Here is a 20,771-nt window from a genome sequence, read left to right as displayed (position 1 = left end):
GAAGAGACACCCAAATAGGCCTAGACAAGAATACACGACAGACCCTAGGGTCATCCACATACTCTGGGGACATCTAGAAGCTAGGGACCACCTGCTTCCGCGCCCGCGGTGCCTGGAGGGTGGAGATCCCGAGCTGGAGACCGAGCACTCCCAGGGAGGGAGGAAAGATGCTCTGGGTGGAGCCCCGCCCCTCCCTGTATCCCCAGCAGCCAATGGGAGCGCGGTCCTCCTGACGCCCCCTGGGACGTGTAGTCCGGGCAGGGGCGCCCTCGGGCGCCGCCGCGCGCCCCTAGACTCCACGTCCCGTCGTGCGCCGGGAGGCGCGGGGATTGGCTGAGCCCCGCCCCCGGCCCGCCCCGCTCCGCTCGCGCCGCAGCCCCAAGAATGAATGAAATCGTAGCGCGCTGGGCGGCAGAGCGGGCGGCGCAGGCCGGGCTGGGCCCGCGCGCGGCGGCAGCGGCGCCCCGGGCCGGAGGCGGCCCAGCCGAGCGGGCCATGGCTACCGCCATTCAGAACCCGCTCAAGTCGTGAGTGTCCCTGCCGTCCCCGCCCCCTGTCCAGACCCCCCAACCAGGAGCCCTTCCCCCGCCCACCCTGGGGCTGAGGAGGCGAACGCAGCGCGCGGACCGTAGTTGAATGGGGGCCCCCAGCGCGAACCCTTGCCCCGGGGGCCCCCACCCCCTGTCGCCCCCTGGGGTTGGGGGCGGGAGCCTCTCCAGGGTCGCGGGGGCGCCTCTTCTTTGTCGCTGTCAGTGAAGGAATGCGGCGCGGGCTGGGGGTGGCGGAGGCCGTTTCCCCACCCAGAGTGGGGGTAGGGGTTTCCCTCTCCTCCATCTCTCCCTCAGGGTCTCGGAGGTGCCGGGCCTGCCCCGGCCGGGGCTGAAAGCTCGGACACCTAAGTCCGGACCTCGGTCTCCAGGGTTTCCATCACCCGCTCTCCGCTCATCAAAGCGCCTTTCTCTCTTTCCCCTTCTTTCTCTGGGGACCCCGGCCCTCGCGGCCGCAGGGTGGGAGCTGAGACGTCGGGGGTCCCCAGTTCCATCCCCGCTGCCTTCCCTTTTTCCTCCCGGGATCTCCGGGAACTAGAAGCCCCGAACCCGCGGTCAGCCTGGACCGCGGCATCCCTCCCTCTCCCCGCGCATACACATCAAACGGGAGCATCTCTGATCCCCTTGGGGACCGGCTGCCCAGGAGAGGGTGCCGGGAGCGCCCTCGGTCTCCGGGGATTCCCTCCGTTTCTCCCTGGCCGCGGCCCTCCGAGAGTTCTCCTCTTCCCGGGCCCGGTGGCTGGGAATCCGGACGCCTGGGTCCGAGCCTGGCCCCTCCTGACCCTCTCCTCTCCTTGCCATCCCTCGCGCTCTCCACCCCTCCCCTTCCCCCTCTCCATCTCGCTCTTGCTTCCTCTTCGGGATCCCGGACTCCCGGGTCCCAGCGCTCCCCACCCCCCCGTTCCCAGGCGGTGACAGCGGGCTCCAAGTGACAGGCGCTCGGCCGCTCCCGCCCTCCCTCCCCGCAGGCGAGCGCGGCGCTCCCCTCCCCCTCCTCCCGGGCCTGGTGGAGGAGGCGGAGGGCGAGCGCCCGCGGCGTCGCACAAAGGGGCCGGGGCGACCTCCCCCACCCTTCCCCCAACCCCGTGCGCTGGCTGCCTTGACCTTGAACATCGAGGGCTGGGGGAGGGGGTGGGGGGAGAGAGGGAGAGAGGGAGCGCCCCCCCACCCCACCCACGAGAAGGGATGCGCCTGCTGGCTGGACCAGAGGCCGCCAGTTGCTTCTGGTTTCTGGCGGGAATGGGGGTGGGAGGTGGAGGGTGGGAGTTGGGAGAAGAAGGGGGGCAGGGACTTAGAGGCAAGCGCCTACACGTGTGGCTTCGCCGTGAGCAGGGTGCCGGGAGCGGGTGTGCGGGGCTCGGGTCTTGTGAGGTGGTGTATGATGGTGACACCCCTCTGCTGCCCTCTCACCCTAAGTGGCACACACAGACAGCAGTCTGTCCTGTGAGGGACATCCGCAAAATGGCTGGGAACGGGGCTCTTGTGCAGGTTGGTGGATCTACAGGCGATGGGGCCCCTCACTCTGACCCTGGCCCAGACCCCTGGGAGGAGGTGTGTGCTACAGCCCTGAGCAGGGGCCCAGCCAGAGTAAGCCTGGACTGGGAGGGCCCTACCCCTCTGTGCCCTCCCCTTCCAAAAGGTCTCTGCAGGGGTGAGTGTGGGGACTCCCTGGCTCCTGAAAGAATGTGAGTCAAATCCCCTGGGGAGAAGGAGCTGCAGGGTGCCGCCCTCGGAAGTTCCCACTGCTTGAGTTCCAAAACCAGCTTGAGCCACGAATGTTCCCTGCTGTGAGCCTCAGTTTTGCCATCTGTGTATGGGGGCTTCTAATAGCCCTTACCACCCCATGGGACTGTCGTGGGGCTAAGGCCATCTTTGTAAAGCAGTTAGCACAGAGACTGACACTGACCAAATGCAGTGATTATTATTAGTAGTATCAATATTGATTTATGAAATTGATTTCTACTGTGGGCCAGCTCCCACACAGGGCACTGGGGGATGGGGCAGGAGGATTGTTTGGGCCAGGGAGAGGACTGGGAGTTCAAGTGTGTAGGAGAGTGTGTGGGAGTGGTGTGTGCAGGTGGTTAGGGCAGAAGGAAAGAAAGGAGAGCCCGCTGCAAGTGTCAGCCTGGGTCTGTGGGTAGAGATCCTGCTGGTGGGCCGGGCATGGTGGCTCATGCCTGTAATCTAAGCACTTTGGGAGGCCAGGGTGGGCAGATCACTTGAGCTTAGGAGTTTGAGACTAGCCTGGCCAACATAGGGACACCCTGTTTTTACAAAAATATAAAAATTAGCCCGGTGTAGTGTCGCACGCCTGTAGTCCCAGCTACTTGGGGGTTTGAGGCGGGAGGATCGCTTGAGCCTGGGAGGTGGAGGCTGCAGCGAGCTGTGTTCATGTCATGGCACTCCAGCCTGGGCCATCGAGTGAGACCCTGTCCAAAAAAAAAAAGAGAAAAAGAGAAGGAGGAAAGAAAGAGAAGAAAAGAAAGAAAGAAAGAAAGAGAAAGAAAAGAAGAAAAGAAAAAGAAAGAAAAGAAAAATAGAAATTCTGCTGGTAGAGGAGGACTGTTAGGAAGGTCTACACTCAGAGTGTCTACACTCGGGCTTCTCTTAATCAAATCGACATGAGAGTTTGGGGTGGGGCAGGGGTGAGTCTGCATGTCTGAGGATAGCGGTGTGGGAATCAGGTGTAAGAGGATGTGTTAGGGGACCTGTGAGCGAATGGGAGGTGAGAGAGGAAGGTGGGGTCACGGCTCACCGTGGGCAAGGTGTGAGGTGGCCACTATAGGGCCCTGGAGGCCAGAGTGATCGTAGGGGTGTCAGTGCCCATCACTTAATCCCCTTGTCACCACTCCAGGCCATATGTGAATCAGAGACCCACCTCCTCCTGTTCCAGGAGAGGGGCCGGCCAAGGCCTTACCTGGCTTAGATGGGCGAGTTTGTGGAAAGGTTCTAAGACTAGAGGTGTGTGTGTGTGTGTGTGTGTGTGTGTGTGTGTGTGTGTGTGTGTGTAGAAGTGACCGTGAGTATAGGAGGCCTTGACTGGATCTCTCTCATGGGGGGATTTCAAGTGACAAAAATGGTGAAGGCTAGCGGGCCACTTCTGTCGGCTGGGGCGCCCCCTGGTGGATGAGAGCGTTTGTGGGCGTGTTAATTACAGCAGCCGCCCAAATTTGAATGCTGGCTCTACAGGGGTCGGGGTGGAAGAGGGGAAGGGGAAAGGGGGAGGAGGGGTGAGACGGGAGGGGGGACGGGGTGGTGGTGTTGCAGAGAGACTGGGTCAGTTTGTGACTCAGTGGGTCCGCTCATTCCCTGGGGATCTCTTCCGGTGGAGTCAGTGTGGGTGACAGTGGGAGACAGAAGGAGGTCAGGACTACTTGGGGAGGGCCGTCAGGGGTGCCTGCCTCCTTCCTTCAGTCTCACCTTCAAAGAGCCGCCAGGGGATGCGGGCATGTGTGGTCACCGTCCTGTGCCTCAGATTCCTCACCTGGAAAATGCAGATAATAATAGCATCACTGGGTGAACTGTGCCCAGCACATGATGGGTGCATTTACTCATTCAACAAATATCTACTGAGCATTTATTTATTTATTTATTTTTTGGAGACAGGGTCTTGCTCAGTTGTCCAGGCTGGAGTGTAGTGGTATGATCATAGCTCACTGCAGCTTCGATCTCCTGGGTTCAACCAATCCTCCTGACTCAGCCTCCTGAGTAGCTGGGACCATAGGCATGTGCCACCATGCCCAGTTATTTATTTTTTTTTTAGTAGAGACCAGGTCTCGCTATGTTACCCAGGCTGGTCTCCTGAGCTCAAGTGATCCTCTCATCTCAGCCTCTCAAATTGCTGGGATTACAGGCATGAGTCACGGCGCCCTGCTTACTTAGTTTTTGTTTGTTTGTTTGTTTGCTTTTAGAGACAGTCTCGCTCTGCCACCCAGGCTGGAGTGCAGTGGTGAGACCACAGCTCACTGCAGCCTTGGCCTCCCAGGTTCAAGCTATCCTCCCACTTTAGCCTTGCAAGTAGCTGGGACTACACTGATGCTCCATCATGCCCAGCTAATTTTATTTTATTTTTTGTAGACACAGGGGTCTGGATTTGTTGCCCAGGTTGGTCTCAAACTCCTGGGCTCAAGCAGTCCTCTCATCTAGGCCTCCCAAAGTACTGGGATTGCAGACTGGAGCCATTGCACCTGGCCGCATTATTTTTTCTTTCTTGTTATTTATTTATTTATTTTTGAGAGGGAGTCTCAGTCTTGTTGCCCAGGCTGGAGTGCAATGGCACGATCTCGGCTCACTGCAACCTCCACCTCCAGAGTTCAAGTGATTCTCCTGCCTCAGCCTCCCGAGTGGCTGGGATTATAGGCATGCGCCACCATGCCCGGCTAATTTTGTATTTTTAGTAGAGACTACTACCATGTTGGCCAGGCTGGTCTCGAACTCCCAACCTCAGGTGATCCACCTGCCTCTGCCTCCCAAAGTGCTAGGATTACAGGCGTAAGCCACTGCATCTGGCCCGCATTATTCTTTCTGATAGCAATTAGGTATTACCATTGATATTTTAGTAAATTATGTATCCGCTCCTTTGTGGAATAAATGAATAAATGGATTTATTGAGCAAATACTACCTGCCAGGTACCTTTTTTTTTTTTTTTTTTTTGAGGCAGAGTCTTGCTCTGTCACCCAGGCTGGAGTGCAGTGGCGCAATGTCAACTCAGTGCAACGTTGGCCTCCTGGGCTCAAGTGATTCTCCTGCCTCAGCCTCCCAAATAGCTGGGAGTATAGGCATGCACCACCACGCCCGGCTAATTTTTGTATTTTTAGTAGAGGCTGTTGGCCAGGCTGATCTTCAGCTCCTGACCTCAGGTGATCCACCTGCCTGGGCCTCCCAAAGTGCCGGGATTACAGGTGTGAGCCACTGCCCCTGGCCTGCCAGTCACCTCTTAAAATGCTTTACCTGTATTTACTCATTTAATCCTCACAACACTCCAGTGAGGCATCATCCTCTTTTTACAGATGAGGAAACTGAGGCCCAGAAAGGTTAAGTCATTTGCCAAGGTCACATGGCCACCAAGTGGCAGAGCTAGGATTTGAACCCTGGAGGTGTGACCACTGTTTCTAACCTGCACTGCTGCTGTCAGGCCTGCAGAAGGCGTTGAGCAGGGCGGGGTGACCGTGAGCGTGGCTGCTGGGAGAGACAGCCCCGGGTGGGGTCTCTGGAGCCAGGAGGGACTTGGGTGGGGGGGGTGAGGGGGTGTCTGCTGGAAGCGTGTTGGTGAGAAGTCTGTGTGGGCACCTGGGAGGTGTCTCTGCGTCTCTTAGTATTGCAGTGTGTGTGCGTGTGGCTGTGTGAGTCCGTGCGAAGGTGTGTGAGTAGGAGTGTGTGGGAGGCTGTGAGTATCCGCGTGAATGTGTGTGTAAACTGCCATGCGTGGGCGTGTGCAAGTCCAGGTGTGCATGCGGTTGTGTGCACGCGAAAGCAGGATATGTGGAGGAGTGAGGGCGGGTGAGTGACGGTGCGTGCCCCGGGCCCCTCCTCCGCGTCGCCCCGTCCCCGCGGGGTCCCGGGGGCCCCCTGGCCTGGGACTACCACTCCCAGCATGGCCCGGGCGGGCCCGCCCCGTCGCCGCGATTGGCCGTGGCCCTCGTGCTCCCGCCCCCCGGGAATGAATGGATGGGCGGCCTCAGCGCCCGCCCGACCGCTGGGAGGACCGACCCGGCGGGGACCTGCTGGGGGCAGGACCCGGGGAGCAAGATGGCCACGGTCATCCCTGGCCCCCTGAGGTGGTGCGGGCCGGCGGGAGGCGGAGAGGGAGCGCGGGCGGGTCTACGCGGGCCTGTGTGTGTGTGGCGACCGGGGGTGGGGCCGAAGGGGTGTCTTGGGGGCTGTCACCGAGTGCGGGGCTGCGCGGGGGTGCGAGAGTGTGTGACTGTGGGTCTCTGACAAGAATGGTGTCGGATGCACCGCTTCCTGGCGGGGTGGAGGGCGTGGGGGGCCTCCAGATTCTTTTTGGGGAAGGGAGACATCGTCCCTTCCCTGCAACCCTCGGGTCTGGGAGAGGATGAAATGACCCGGGGGTGCGGGGGCCTTGGCAACTGGAGTGAAGTCCACACTACCTTTGTCTTGGGATGTGGAGTGTGTGTGTGTATCACTTATTTGTGTTCTGGTTTTTTAAGGAATTTTTGGGGGATAGGTGTGTGGACATGTCTGTTTCCTTTTATTCTGCACTAGATATCTTTGGATATTTGGGTCTCCCAGTGTGTGTCCGTGTCCTTTGGAACTATATGTCATTTGTCTTGTGTTCTGTGTTTTTGGGTATGTAGGGCTGCGTGTATTTGTGTGTAAATTTTTGTGTGACTATGGATGGATTTGGCTGTTTCTGTGTTTTGTATGTGTGTGTGTCTGTGTGGATGTGTGATATTTTAGATACTGGTTCCACATCGTGCATCTTTGTAAATGTGTGTGTGTACCTGTGTGAATCTGTGTGATTTCTTTATGTTGCGTGTCTGGATATCGTGTGTGTGGTTTGTGTTGTGTCTTTGGATACGTGGGTAAGTGCATAGGGGGGCAAGTGGTTTCTGTAGTTCCTGTCTTTTGACATGCGTGTGTCTGTGTGTCTTTGGATGCATGAGGGGGTGTATGTGTGTGTGTGGTGTGATGTTTCCATGTTGTGTGTCTTTGTGTGGGTGATGTGTTTCTGGTGTGTGTCTGTGGATATGTGATGTGTCTTTATGCAGGGTTATTTGTGTGATTTGTCTCCACACTATGGAACTTGGGATATTTATCTTTTTCAGTAGATATTTATGTGTGCACGTGTGTGAGGTTTGTCTGTTTCTCCTTTGTGAGTATTCGGATTGTCTCTCTTTGTGTGTGAATCCCGTGTGACTATGTGTGATTTGTGTTGTGTGTCTGCATGTGTTCAGGTAGGGATACGTCCCGGTGTGTTTTTGTTTGTTTCTGTATCGTGTTTCTACTCATGAGCTGGGGGCCTGTTTGAGTCCCAGTTTGGGGGCCCCTGGGCCCTGTCCACTTCCCCCAGCCTGGGTCCCGGAGTGGGAGGAGGGGAGAGGTGAGGCTGGAGGGGTCGGCCCACCCCTCCCGAGCCTGGGCGGCCCGGCAGTGGGGGGAGGGGTGCTGGGCGACCCTGTGCGCCTGCCCTTGCTGACAGCCGCCCGCCCGTTCGCCGCCCCTCTAGCCTAGGCGAGGACTTCTACCGCGAGGCCATCGAGCACTGCCGCAGCTACAACGCGCGCCTGTGCGCCGAGCGCAGCCTGCGACTGCCCTTCCTCGACTCGCAGACCGGCGTGGCCCAGAACAATTGCTACATCTGGATGGAGAAGACCCACCGCGGGCCGGGTACCGCTGGGAGGGCTGGCGCGGAACGGGGCGGGGCCGGGCCTCCCCACTGCCGCCGCCCTCTCACCCCCCTCTCTCTCCAGGTTTGGCCCCCGGACAGATTTACACGTACCCCGCCCGCTGTTGGAGGAAGAAACGGAGACTCAACATCCTGGAGGACCCCAGACTCAGGCCCTGCGAGTACAAGATCGGTGGGTGCAGCCTCTGGGGCCCCCATCGGTGTCCCAGCGCCTGCTGTGTGTCCTAGCACTGGTCCATCACCTTTATCGCCTTCTAGCAAGTGTCTGCCTGGCTGGCTGTGTGTCTGTCTGCCCATGTGCGTCTCGGGTGTTTCCCAGAGATTCCACAGTTTCTCTGAGTCACTGAGTGGCGACTGCATCTCCTCCTACATGGGCCCAGGTGCCCAGTTGTTGTTATTTATTTATTTATTTTTGAGACAGAGTTTCACCCAGGCTGGAGTGCAATGGCACGATCTCCCAACCTCCACCTAGCGGGGAGTTGAACCTTGAACCCGCAACTTCCGCCTAGCAGGTTCAAGCGATTCTCCTGCCTCAGCCTTCTGAGTAGCTGGGATTACAGGCATGGGCCACCACGCCCGGCTGATTTTGTATTTCTAGTAGAAACGGGATTTCACCATGTTGGTCAGGCTGGTCTGGAACTCCTGACCTCAGGTGATCTGGCCACCTCGGCCTCCCAAAGTGCTGGGATTACAGATGTGAGCCACCGTGCCCGGCCCGGCCTGTTGTTTTTTAAATAGAGGCAGGGTGTTACTTTGTTGCCCAGTCTTGTCTTGAACTCCTGAGCTCAAGAGATCCTCCTGTCTCAGCCCTCCAAAGTGCAGGGATTATAGGTGTGAGCCACCATGCCCCACCAAGGGTCCCAGTGGTATTGGGACCCTTAGTGATATCTGTTAGGTGTGTGGGGGTGTATGGAGTTTCTGACTGTGTCCCTTCCCCTGGGAGCTGGGATGGATCAGTGTCTGCCTGCATTTTTTTTTTTTTTGAGATGGAGTCTGGCTCTGTCACCCAGGCTGGAGTACAGTGGCCCGATCTCAGCTCACTGCAACCTCCGCCTAGTGGGTTCAAGCGATTCTCCTGTCTCAGCCTCCTGAGTAGCTGGGATTACAGATGCACACTGAGATGCCCGGCTAATTTTTTTGTATTTTTAGTAGAGACAGGGTTTCACCATGTTGGCCAGGCTGGTCTCGAACTCCAGACCTCAGGTGATCCACCCGCCTTGGCCTCCCAGAGTGCTGGGATTACAGGCTTGAGCCACTGTGCCCAGCCATCTGCCTGTATTTTTTTCTGTGGATGCCTGAGGGTGTCTGCCTCTGTATCTCCCCAAGGGCGTCTGGATGTCTCAGTGTCTGGTTGGAGCTCTTTCCTCTCTTAGGTGTATCTTCCCAGGTGTCTCCAAGTGTCTTAGAAGGCTTGTGTCTTGTGTATGTCTGGTCTGTCAGGGCATCTGGCTCCTCCCGAGTGTGTCTGGGTGTGTTAGGCGGTGCGGCCGTCTCTTTCTGTGGGTGTGTGGGTGCCTCGGAGTGTCTGGGAGAATCTTCCTGATGGTGTCTGGCGTATCAGGTGTATTTCTGCACGTGTGTGCCAGTCCATCAGAGGATCTGGACTTACCCTTGGATGTGTTTAGGAATATCGGGATCCTTGGGGTCAGTTTCTCTTCCTGAGTCTGAGGGTCTCTGTGTACCCAGGAGCATGGCAGTGCCCACCTGGCTGTGTCTCTTCCTGTCTCCTGTGTGTATTTGTGTGTATCTAGCTGAGCGATTCTCCCTGGGTATGTCAGTATCTCCCCGCTATGTGTCCAGGCATCTCATCTGGCTGTATCTTCCTCAGGGTCTAGGTGTATCTGGAGGGCTAATTGTTTCTTTCTTTCTTTCTTTTTTCTTTTCTTTTTTTTTTTTTGAGACGGAGTCTCGCTCTGTCGCCCAGGCTGGAGTGCAGTGGCGCGATCTCACTGCAAGCTCCGCCTCCCGGGTTCACACCATTCTCCTGCCTCAGCCTCCCGAGTAGCTGGGACTACAGGTGCCCGCCACCACGCCCAGCTAATTTTTTGTATTTTTAGTAGAGATGGGGTTTCACCGTGTTAGCCAGGATGGTCTCGATCTCCTGACCTCGTGATCCACCCGCCTCAGCCTCCCAAAGTGCTGGGATTACAGGCGTGAGCCACCGTGCCCAGCCTCTTTCCTTCCTTCCTTCCTTCCTTCCTTTTCTTTCTTTCTTTCTCTCTCTTTCTTTCTTTTTCTTTCTTTCTTTCTTTCTTTCTTTCTTTCTTTTTTCTTTCTTTCTTTTCTTTCTTTCTTTTTCTTTCTCTCTCTCTCTTTCTTTCTTTTTTCTTTTCTTTCTTTCCTTCCTTCCTTCCTTCTTTCTTTTTTTTTTTTTCACCCAGTTTGGAGTGCAGTGGCACGATCTCGGCTCACTGCAACCTCCGCCTCCCGGGTTCAAGTGATTCTCTGCCTCAACCTCCTGAGTAGCTGGGATTACAGGCATGTGCCCCTACACCTGGCTAATTTTTGTATTTTTTTTTTTTAAGTAGGATGAGGTTTTACCATGTTGGCCAGGCTGGTCTCAAACTCCTGACCTCAAGTGATCCACCCACCTCAGCCTCCTAAAGTGCTGGGATTACAGGTGTGAGCCACCGCGCCTCGCCAGCTAATTGTCTCCGAGCATTTCTGAGTGTACCCATGGGTCCGGCTATGTCTCCTCCCTGTGTCTGGGTGTCTCCAAGGATCTGGCTATACCTCTTTGAGTCTCTAGGCTGTATCTGAGAGTGTGGCTTATGCCTGTAATTCCAGTACTTTGGGAGGCCGAGGCAGAGGATCGCTTGAACTCAGGAGTTTGAGACCAGCCTGATTAACATGGTGAAACCCCATCTCTACCAAAAATACAAAAATTAGCCCAGTGTGGTGGCGTGCCAGCTACTCTGCCTGTAGTCCCAGCTACTCAGGAGGCTGAAGTGGGAGGATCACTTGAGCCTGGGAGTCGCAGTGAGCTGAGATTGCGCCACTGCACTCCAACCTGGGTGACACAGCGAGACCCTGTCTCAAAAAAAAGAAAAAAGAGAGCATGGCTGGGCCTCTTCCTTTCTGCATCTGTCTCAGACGATCTGTCTGGATGTCCCCTGCGGGTGTCCCTGTGTCTCCTCTGTGACTGTCTGGATCTGTCCATATTTGTCTGGGTATGTTTGAGAGTCTCTGTGTCTTCCCTGAGTAGGTCTGGGTGTGCCTGATGGCCTAACTGTGTCTTTTTCCAAGGCTTTCTGGTGTATCTAAAGTTCTGACCATGTCTCCTGCTGTGCATCCCAGGGCATCTGAGGGCCTGACTGGGTCTCCCCGGAGTCTGGGCCTCCCTCTTAGGGCATGTGGTTAAATCCTTGCCTCTGCTGCTGGCCGAGTGTGGGAAAGCCTCTTCCCTCCTGCAAAGAGCATGGTCCCCCCACCTGCATAGTTTGAGGAGTCCGCTGGGGTCAACTTCCCCATCTGACCCCCCCCCATGGCCCTGTCCCCAGACTGTGAAGCACCCCTGAAGAAGGAGGGTGGCCTCCCGGAAGGGCCGGTCCTCGAGGCTCTACTGTGTGCAGAGACAGGGGAGAAGAAGATTGAGCTGAAGGAGGAGGAGACCATTATGGACTGTCAGGTAGGCCCACCCCTGGGGGACCCCTGCTGCATGGCTTCCTCTCACCCCTGCCTGCCACCAGCCCGGGCCCTCACGTTCCTGCTCTGAAACCCCCCCGCCCGGTTTCCTCTGGCCGTTGGGCATCCCAGTCTCCATCCTCCCAGACTTCATCTCTATTTGGAAGAACTCCTGACTTATACTCTCACCCCCAATCTCCACCTCTGCCCAAAGCCCCTCAAAAGCAGGTCAGTGGCCCCTACTTTTTTGACCTGTCTCCTTTCTCTATTGCCCAGAAACAGCAGTTGCTGGAGTTTCCGCATGATCTCGAGGTGGAAGACTTGGAGGATGACATTCCCAGGAGGAAGAACAGGGCCAAAGGAAAGGTATCACCCCAAGCTTCTCCTCTTCCCCGTTCCCCTCAGTGACAGGTCTCATTCATGGAGCAGGCGCAGTGGTCTGCCCCTGCCACAGTCTGACCTCAGTCTGACCTCACTGAATCCCCAGAGCGGCCTGCAGGGGTGGGGATTTTGTACCCATTTACAGATGAGGAAACTGAGGCTCATCTGTATTAAGCCATTTGCAAAGCAGAGATTATGCAGTGGGTTAGAGCTACCTTCGTTCCCGTGCCACAGAGGAAGAAGCTGAACCTTGGAGAGGTTTGAGGCCCCACAGCTAGGACATTTGTACAGCTGCAATTTGAATTTGCAAAAGACACTGTTTTCTCACTTTCTTTTTTCTTTCTTTTTTTTTCTTTTTTTTTGAGACGGAGTCTCGCTCTGTCGCAGGCTAGAGTGCAGTGGCGTGTTCTCCGCTCACTGAAACCTCCGCCTCCTGGGTTCAAGTGATTCTCCTGCCTCAGCCTCCCGAGTAGCTGGGACTACAGGCACGCACCACCATGCCCAGCTAATTTTTGTATTTTTAGTAGAGACGGGGTTTCACCATGTTGGCCAAGGTGGTCTCAATCTCTTGACCCCATGATCCGCCTGCCTCGGTCTCCCAAAGTGCTGGGATTACAGGCGTGAGCCACCGCGCCCGGCCTGTTTTCTCACTTTATTGGCCCCTCACTCCTGACTCTCCCCACAGGCATATGGCATCGGGGGTCTCCGGAAACGCCAGGACACCGCTTCCCTGGAGGACCGAGACAAGCCGTATGTCTGTGATAGTGAGTCCTTCTGAAGAGGGGGAAAGGCAGAGAGAGGGGGGCCCAGAGACTCCCCACCTCGTGGCCCTCTCCCTCCTGTTCCAGACCCGGGTTGGGAGGCTGCTCAGGTCTCTGGCTGAGGGGGGAGGTGTGATCCTGGAGGCCAGGGTGGAGGCGGCATGGGCCCGGAGGGGCTGACAGGCCCTCCTGGCTCGCTCGCTCCCCAGTCTGTGGGAAACGGTATAAGAACCGGCCGGGGCTCAGCTACCACTACACCCACACCCACCTGGCCGAGGAGGAGGGGGAGGAGAACGCCGAACGCCACGCCCTGCCCTTCCACCGGAAAAACAACCATAAACGTGAGCTGGCAGGCCAGGTGGGGGTGGCAAGGGGCCCCGGGAATGGGGAAGAGGAGCCCAGCTGGGGGTGAGGGTGGGGGGGGGGCATTAGACATTTCTGGAAAATCTCCAGCTCAGCCGTTCCCTCCCCCCACCAACCATGGGGATGCTGGCTCTGGGGTTGCCATGGCAACCAACCATCGCTCCTTCGCTCCTGGCCGGGCGTAATATTTCTGGGTCTGATTTATTGTTTCAATTAGAGCTTGGGGAGGGGGGGTGATAGATGGCTCCCCTCCCGCCCTGCCTTCCCTTTCTCCTTTCTCTGCTAAGCTTTGGTCAAGGGGCAGGGTCTGTGGCCTGGGAGCCCTTGGCGTCCGCCCGTGCCAATCCCATGCCAATTCTAACAGCTGAGGGATGGGGGAGGGGAGGAGGGTTTGGGAGAGGCAGCAGGGAGACACCGTCTTCCCACCTATCTCTCAGAGGCAGAGGCTGAGTGTCTTCACCCCTGGCCACTACACACCCAGGCACCTCAGCGTTCAGAGTTTTTCTTCTGAGTGTCTGTTTCTGTACCAGATCTTGGCTAGGGGTACTCGCTGAATTTGTTAGATACAAATTACTGAGGGTGCAGTTGGGAGTGGCTGGCTGGGAGACGTGTATATGAGAAGGGAGGCAGGGAGCCCTTCCTCAAGCTGTCTTGACCAAGTTTTGACCCAATAAAGAGGACATGTCAGTTGTCTCAAGGAGTTGGGAATCCTGGCTGGGTGCAGTGGCTCACGCTTATAATCCCACCACTTTGGGAGGCCGGGGTGGGAGGATCACTGGAGGCCAGGAGTTGGAGACCAGCCTGGGCAACATACCAAGACCCCGCCTTTATTTTTAATTGAAAAAAAAATTTAAAAAGGCAGAGTGGGGAGTCCCGATGAGAACTGTTTTCGCCTCTCCCCACAGCTTAGGGTAGCTACTCACTCTTCCCACCTCCCCACGCCTGGACTAAGAGGTCCATCCCTGGGGCTGAGGCTGGGGGCAGGGTGGAGCCTTGCCTGTGGTGAGAGTCCCTCTCTCTGTCCCCCCTACCCCAGAGTTTTACAAAGAATTGGCCTGGGTCCCTGAGGCACAAAGGAAACACACAGGTACGGACGCCTCCTTCTGCTCCTAAAGTCTGCAGCCACCTTTGCGGGGTGCCCTTGCCTGCCCCATGCCCATGCCTGTCTGCTGTCTCACAGCCAAGAAGGCGCCCGACGGCACTGTCATCCCCAACGGCTACTGTGACTTCTGTCTGGGGGGCTCCAAGAAGACGGGGTGTCCCGAGGACCTCATCTCCTGTGCAGACTGTGGGCGATCAGGTGACGCTCCCCACCTGAGGTTTCTGAGGGCCGGGTGCAGAGGACATTCAGGAGTGCAGACCGGGAGGGAGGGAGGCAAGGCGGTGAGGACTGAGGGGACCCCGAGCATGTAGGGGATACTGTGGATAACCAGAGCTAGCAAGGCTGATGCAACTGCTGAGGATTGTGGGAACTGGGTCGGATCAGTGAGGCTTCAGGGATAATGGGATGTGGCTCTCATGGCACTGTGGGTAGCAGCCTGTGCTTAGCATGGCATCAAGAGTAGTGAGAGGCCAGGTGCGGTGGCTCACACCTGTAATCCCAGCACTTTGGGAGGCAGAGGTGGGAGGATCACTTGAGGCCAGGAATTTGAGACCAGCCTGAGCACATAGCAAGACCCCCATCTCTACAAAAAATTTAAAAATTATCCAGGTGTGTTGTTGCGCACCTGTAATCCCAGCAACTCAGGAGGCTGAGGCCGGAGGCTCCCTTGAGCCCAGGAGTTTGAGACAAGCCTGGGCAACATAGTGAGATCCCATCTATAAAAAAAATTAGCTGGGCATGGTGTTGCACCCCATTAGTCCCAGCTACTCGGGAGGCTGAGGTGGGAGGCTCGCTTGAGCCCAGTGGTTTGTTTTTTTTTTTTTTTTGAGACGGCATCTCCCTTGTCACCCAGGCTGGAGTGCAATGGCATGATCTTGGCTCACTGCAACCTCCGCCTCCTGGGCTCACGTGATTCTTGTGCCTCAGCCTCCTGAGTAGCTAGGATTACAGGCGCCTGCCACCATGCCTGATTAATTGTTGTATTTTTAGTAGAGATGGGGGTTTCACCATGTTGGCCAGGCTGGTCTCGAACTCCTGACCTCAGGTGATCTGCCTGCCTTGGCCTCCCAAAGTGCTGGGATTAAAGGCATGAGCCACCGCAGCACCCAGCCCCTTGAACCCGGGAGTTTTTCACTAGCCTGGGCAACATAACGAGAGCCCACCTATTAAAAAAAAAATAGGCCAGGCCGGGTGCTGTGGCTCACATCTGTAATCCCAGCACTTTGGGAGGCTGAGGTGAGCAGATCACAAGGTCAAAAGATCGAGACCATCCTGGCCAACATGGTGAAACCCCGTCTCTACTAACAATACAAAAATTAGCTGGGTGTGGTGGCGCATGCCTGTAGCCCCAGCTACTCCGGAGGCTGAGGCAGGAGAATCGCTTGAACCTGGGACTCAGAGGTTGCCATGAGCCGAGATTGTGCCACTGCACTCCAGCCTGGGTGTCAGAGCAAGACTCCGTCTCAAAAAAAAAAAAAAAAGCTGGGCATAGTTTCACACTCCATTAGTCCCAGCTACTCGGGAGGCTGAGGTGGGAGGATCGCTGGAGACCGGGAGGTCAAGGCTGCAGGGTGCGCTGTGATGGTGCCATTATGCTCCAGCCTGGGCAACAGAGTGAGACCTTGTTTCAAAAACCAAAACAAGACAAAAGGAGTAGCAAGAGACAGGGGCCAAGGCATGGCAGGTAGTGGGCTGTGTGGTGTGAGTGACGGACGCCACCACCTGGGCACTGGTCGCAGGATGAGCTTGCTGTAGAATTGTGGTTAACAGAATGTGGTTTCCCGTGGTGGACCTGTGGGCAATATAGACTCTGGTTGCCTCAGCACAGTAGGTCATGAATTGTGGTTGTCATGGCATCATGGGTAGTGAAATATGGTTGTCATGGCAACTCAGTATAATGGAATGTAGTTGTGATGGCACCGGGGCCGCGGTTGCAGGGTGCGAGCACCGTGGGTCGTGGCTGCAGGTAGCGGCTGCGGGTGTCTCTGCAGCAGGGCTGTGGAATGACTAACAGCCTGGCGCTACACAGTGTTGTGATGTGAGTTAACAATTTGGTTGCTGGGGCATCAAGTGGAATGGACTTTAGTTGCATGAAACCGAGGTGTGGCAACCCCGTTGTGGAAGGTGGTTGCCATGGCATTGTGGCTGGGAGAGTGCGTTTGCCTGTTGCTGTGGTTAACAGGACCCCTGGCCGTTCTGCTGTGGATAATGGAATGCGGCTGTCTCAGCACGGTGGTTAACAGAATGTGGTTGCCACGGTGTCGTGGGTGGTAGAAAGTGGTTGCCACAGCACTGTGGGTAATGGAATGCGGTTGCCATGGCGTTCTGGGGAGCAGAGTGTGGTTGCCGTGGTGGCTGTGGTAGGAGACTGTGGTGGCTGGGGGACCGCTGCTGGCCACGTGGTTGCTGGGCAGGTGTGGGGTCAGGCTGCGGATCCCGGCAGCTCATCCTGGCGTCATGAGCCAGGGGTAGGGGCTGAGCTATGGCTCTCCTGGTGGTCAGTGCCCACCAGGGGCACGGTGACGTCCTAACTGCACCCCTGCCCCTTGGCCCCCAGGACACCCCTCGTGTTTACAATTCACGGTGAACATGACGGCAGCCGTGCGGACCTACCGCTGGCAGTGCATCGAGTGCAAATCCTGCAGCCTGTGCGGAACCTCCGAGAACGACGTGAGTGCCTCCCGCCCCCCTCGTGCCCTGCTGCCCACCCCGCCTGGCACGTCCACCTCTGCCCCTTGAGCCTAAAGCCTGTGCCTGAGCCCTCCCTGGTGAACACCAGTCCCCTGTGTTATCATTATGCTGGTGTCCATAAATCGAACCCGGCCCTTTTTCCTCTTCATCTCTCTGGCTCCTCCCAACCACCCTCTGAAGCAGGTGGTCTTGTTTCCACTTCACAGGGAAGAAACTGAGCTCAGAGAGGGAAAGAGACCTGCCCAGGGTCAGCCAACTAGGGAAATGGTAGAGCTGAGATTTAAAGCCATGACCACTGCTGGCAGAGCTGGTATCAGATCATCTTAGGGTTGTTTAAGGCCTTCCACGGGCCGGGCGTGGTGGCTCACGCCTGTAATCCCAGCACTTTGGGAGAGGCTGAGGTGGGTGGATCACCTGAGATCAGGAGTTCGAGACCAGCCTGGCCAACATGGTGAAACCCCATCTCTACAAAAATACAGAAATTAGCTGGGTGCCTGTAATCCCAGCTACTCGGGAGGCTGAGGCAGGAGAATGGCTTGAGCCTAGGAGGTGGAGATTGCAGTGAGCTGAGATGGCGCCACTGCACACTCCAGCCTGGGTGACAGAGCGAAATTCCGTCTCAACAAAAACAAAAACAAAAGCCATGACCATTTCTGGCAGAGCTGCTATCAGATCATCTTGGTGTCATTTAAACCTTCCACAGACCGGGAGCGGTGGCCCACCTGTGTAATCCCAGGACTTTGGGAGGCTGAGGAGTTTTGAGCCCAGGAGTTCTAGACCAGCCTGGGCAACATAGTGAGACCCCTGTCTCTATAAAAAAAAAAAAAAAAGTCGTGCATGGTGGCGCACACCTGTAGTCCTAGCTCAGGAGACTGAGGCAGGAGAATCACTTGAGCCCCCAGGAGTGTGAGGCTGCAGTGAGCTGTGACTGCACCACTGCACTTCCAGCCTGGGCAACAGGGTAGGACCCTGTCTCTAAAAATATAAAATAATAATAATAATAAGCCTTCCACAGAGCCTTATAAAACCCCCACTATAAATCGCAAAGGGACTGTCCTGAGGGATATGTGCTTGGCTAAGCAGTGTTGCGCACACATTTCCCGCTGCAAAGACCTTCTCAGAGCCTTTCTCGGAAGGCCTCACCTCCCCCATTCCCCTTGACCTAGCCCCTGCCCCAGCCCCCCACCCCCGTTTCTGGTGCCCGTGCCCCCAGGGTGCCAGCTGGGCGGGTCTCACCCCCCAGGACCAGCTGCTGTTTTGTGATGACTGCGATCGGGGTTACCACATGTACTGCCTGAGCCCCCCCATGGCGGAGCCCCCGGAAGGTGAGAGGAGAGGTGGGCACCCCCGTGGGGCGGGTGGGTGGGAATGCTGTCTCCTGGTTGTGGAAGACTGTGTCCTCTGGGTGGGAAGGGGCTGGGGCAGCCCGGGCGGACCCGGGCCTGACTCCAGCTTCGGCCGCCCCTGCAGGGAGCTGGAGCTGTCACCTCTGTCTCCGGCACCTGAAGGAAAAGGCTTCTGCTTACATCACCCTCACCTAGGCCAGCTCGGCTCGCCGCGACTCTGGGGTGGTGCTTGCCTACCTGCCTCTCCGAGCTCCTCAATTCTCCCCGACCCTGAACGCCCCGCAGGGGGAGGGGGAGAGGGGGAAGCCGAGAGGGGGCTGAGCCACCCCCTCCCCTCTGTGCAAGTGGGATGTCTGCCCTGTGGGTGGGTGGGCCCGGCCAGGGCCTCTCCCTCCCTCCCTCCCTCTCTGTCCCTTGGCAAATGGACACCAGGGGCTTCTCCCCTCAAAGCCATACCCCGCCTCTGGGCGGGCATGGGGGGTGGTGGGTGCCAGCCAGGGGCACGGACAGAGCCTTTTTCTAAAGAAAAAGACAAAAAGTTAAAAAAAAAAAAAAAAGAAGAAAAGAAAAGAAGTTAATATATACAAAGAGTCCTCCAAGGCCTGGCTGGGTGGAGGGGCGCTGCTGAGAGTGTCCACTGGGCACCCGCTTCTGCCGGCCCCCCGCCGGGCGCCCCAACCCCAATTTCTGGAGCTGCAGCCGTCCCGCGCCCCACCCAAGGTGGGCGCCTTCCCCTCTTGTGCCCAGGGCGGTGGGCGTGGTGTCCACCCGCCCTCCCGGTGCCCACGGTGGATACTGCATGATGTGAACCTTGGTTTTGAACTCTGTTCCTGCCCCTCCCCGACCGCCCCGGCCTGTGCCCGCCCCGTGCCTGCCGTGGCTGGTGGGTGGCGGTGGTGGGGCCGGGTGGGCCCCCGTCCAGCGCCTGCTGGAATGAGAAGCACAGACTCCGCCACGGACTCCTTTTCCCTCCCTCCTCCGCCCTCCTCCCGCCCCGCCAGGCCTGGCGGCCCCCGCCCCCCTCGCTGGCCATTTTGGGGGAGTGAGGGGGCGTGGTTGTTTATTGTGGTTGTGTGTGTTTGTTGTTCGGGTTTTAAAAAAGGGAAACTGAGACTGCAGGTGGGGGAGGTGGTGGGTTTTGGGGGGATGTCCCCCAATCCAGGAGTGCCCCCCCACTTGTCACCGAGTCTCCTCTATTGCCTGCCTCTGCTGTGAATTAACTTGTTCTGTGTATTAAACTGGGCCTGACCCCTCTGCCCACGACTGCCTCGTTCTCCCGTCTGGTTTGGGGCATCACCAAGGAGGGCCGGGGGTCCGGGGGCCTTGTTGGGGGTGAGGCGACCAGCCAGCCCCTACCTCCATCCACCTCCTTCTCCCCCTGCCTGCACCCTGCCTCTCCCCGGCTTTGTCCCAGCTCCGCCCTGCTTTGCCAGAAAGGAGGAGAAGGGGGATGGGGTGGAGGGGCTCCCGCCCAGCCAGCTGTGGTTGCCCTGGCAACGGGCTGCTGCAGCTGCAGCGGGCGCAGCCGGGAGGGAGGCGGGAGCCGGGCCGGGGAAAGGGAAGGGCTGGGAAGAGGACGGTGGGTTGGCCCCTCCTGAGGCTGGGGTGGGGAACGGGGTTGTCAGGAGGTGTCATCCCTGACTCAGACATCTCCAGGGGGCTCCGTGTCCTGGACGTGGGGCAAATCAGCAGTGGGGATAAGGTGGAAAGAGAGGCGCTAAGGGAGGGCAGGAGGGTATCTAGACACGGGCACTGGGAGAGAGACTGAGATGTGGGCGACGGGTGGGGGGGCGGGAGTGAGGAGTGAGGGAACTAGGACACAGATCAGGAGAGAGAAAGAGACGAGGACAGTCACACAGTTATTGAGAGATCAGAAAAAAGAGCAGGAGGGTGCAGAAGGGAAAGAGACAGGAGGAAGGACCGGGAGAGAGGAAGAGAGCAGGGGTGAGAAGGAGGTTTAATGGGAGAGAGGGAATAACACTAATAAAAAATAGCTGACATGCTGGGAGAGACGGGAGGAGGAGGAGGACGGTGATTGGGGAAGAGCAGCAGCAGATTTAGGGAGAGGTCCTCCAGGAGGGGAGGCAGAGAAGGAGGTAACATCGATCAGGAGAGGGAAGAGAGTGAGAGGGAGCCACATTGCGGGTGGAGAGAGAGAGACTTGGGATCAGAGACAGGCAAAGTCCCAGGACAACAGGCAGAGATGGGGAGAGACGCGGGCGGCAGGGGAGAGAAGGAGACAGACTTTAGGGGAACAGCAGAACAATCTGCAGAGAAAGCCGGAGGTATGAGGGACCCAGAAAGATTGGGGAGGAGAGACAGGGAGGTCCGAGACGGGCAGAGGAAGCTGGAAACTGGGACACGAAGAGAAGGGCCGGGCCTCAAAGCACAGTTTGGGCGCGACCAGGGGCTGGCGTGCGCGCGAGTTGTGGGGTGCTGGAAGCAGCTGGCGTGGCTCCGGCGCCAGGAGAGGATGTGAGAACAGCCTGTTCCCAGGCTTCCCGCCCCCTTCGCCCAGTGGCGGGGGAAGGGCAGTGCGGGTTGAGGACGGGGCGTCGAGGAGGAGGAGGGCGGAGACAGGGAGG

General features: G+C 57.5%; 1 protein-coding gene across 6 annotated transcripts; it reads left to right on the top strand.

Moving 5' to 3' along the window:
• Positions 1-359: 359 nt before the first annotated feature.
• Positions 360-19,449, top strand: DPF1 (double PHD fingers 1). Of its 6 annotated transcripts, none has more exons than XM_054462538.2 (12): positions 360-527; positions 7,739-7,899; positions 7,983-8,090; positions 11,419-11,546; positions 11,819-11,908; positions 12,609-12,687; positions 12,894-13,025; positions 14,084-14,134; positions 14,228-14,347; positions 16,707-16,819; positions 18,054-18,165; positions 18,311-19,449. In XM_054462538.2, the coding sequence occupies exons 1-12, from the start codon at positions 385-387 to the stop codon at positions 18,379-18,381; spliced, it is 1,308 nt and encodes a 435-aa protein (XP_054318513.2). In that variant the 5' UTR covers positions 360-384; the 3' UTR covers positions 18,382-19,449. The 6 variants fall into 6 exon arrangements, with proteins under 6 accessions (XP_054318513.2, XP_054318515.2, XP_054318514.1 ...); XM_054462540.2 differs by having other exon boundaries at positions 361-527; positions 18,084-18,165; XM_054462539.2 differs by lacking the exon at positions 360-527 and adding an exon at positions 5,851-6,048.
• Positions 19,450-20,771: the final 1,322 nt, after the last annotated feature.

Source organism: Pongo pygmaeus, chromosome 20, assembly GCF_028885625.2.
Source record: "Pongo pygmaeus isolate AG05252 chromosome 20, NHGRI_mPonPyg2-v2.0_pri, whole genome shotgun sequence".
NCBI lineage: Eukaryota > Metazoa > Chordata > Mammalia > Primates > Hominidae > Pongo > Pongo pygmaeus.
Note: the sequence above shows the minus strand (reverse complement) of the source record. Positions and strands in the feature narration are given on the sequence as shown.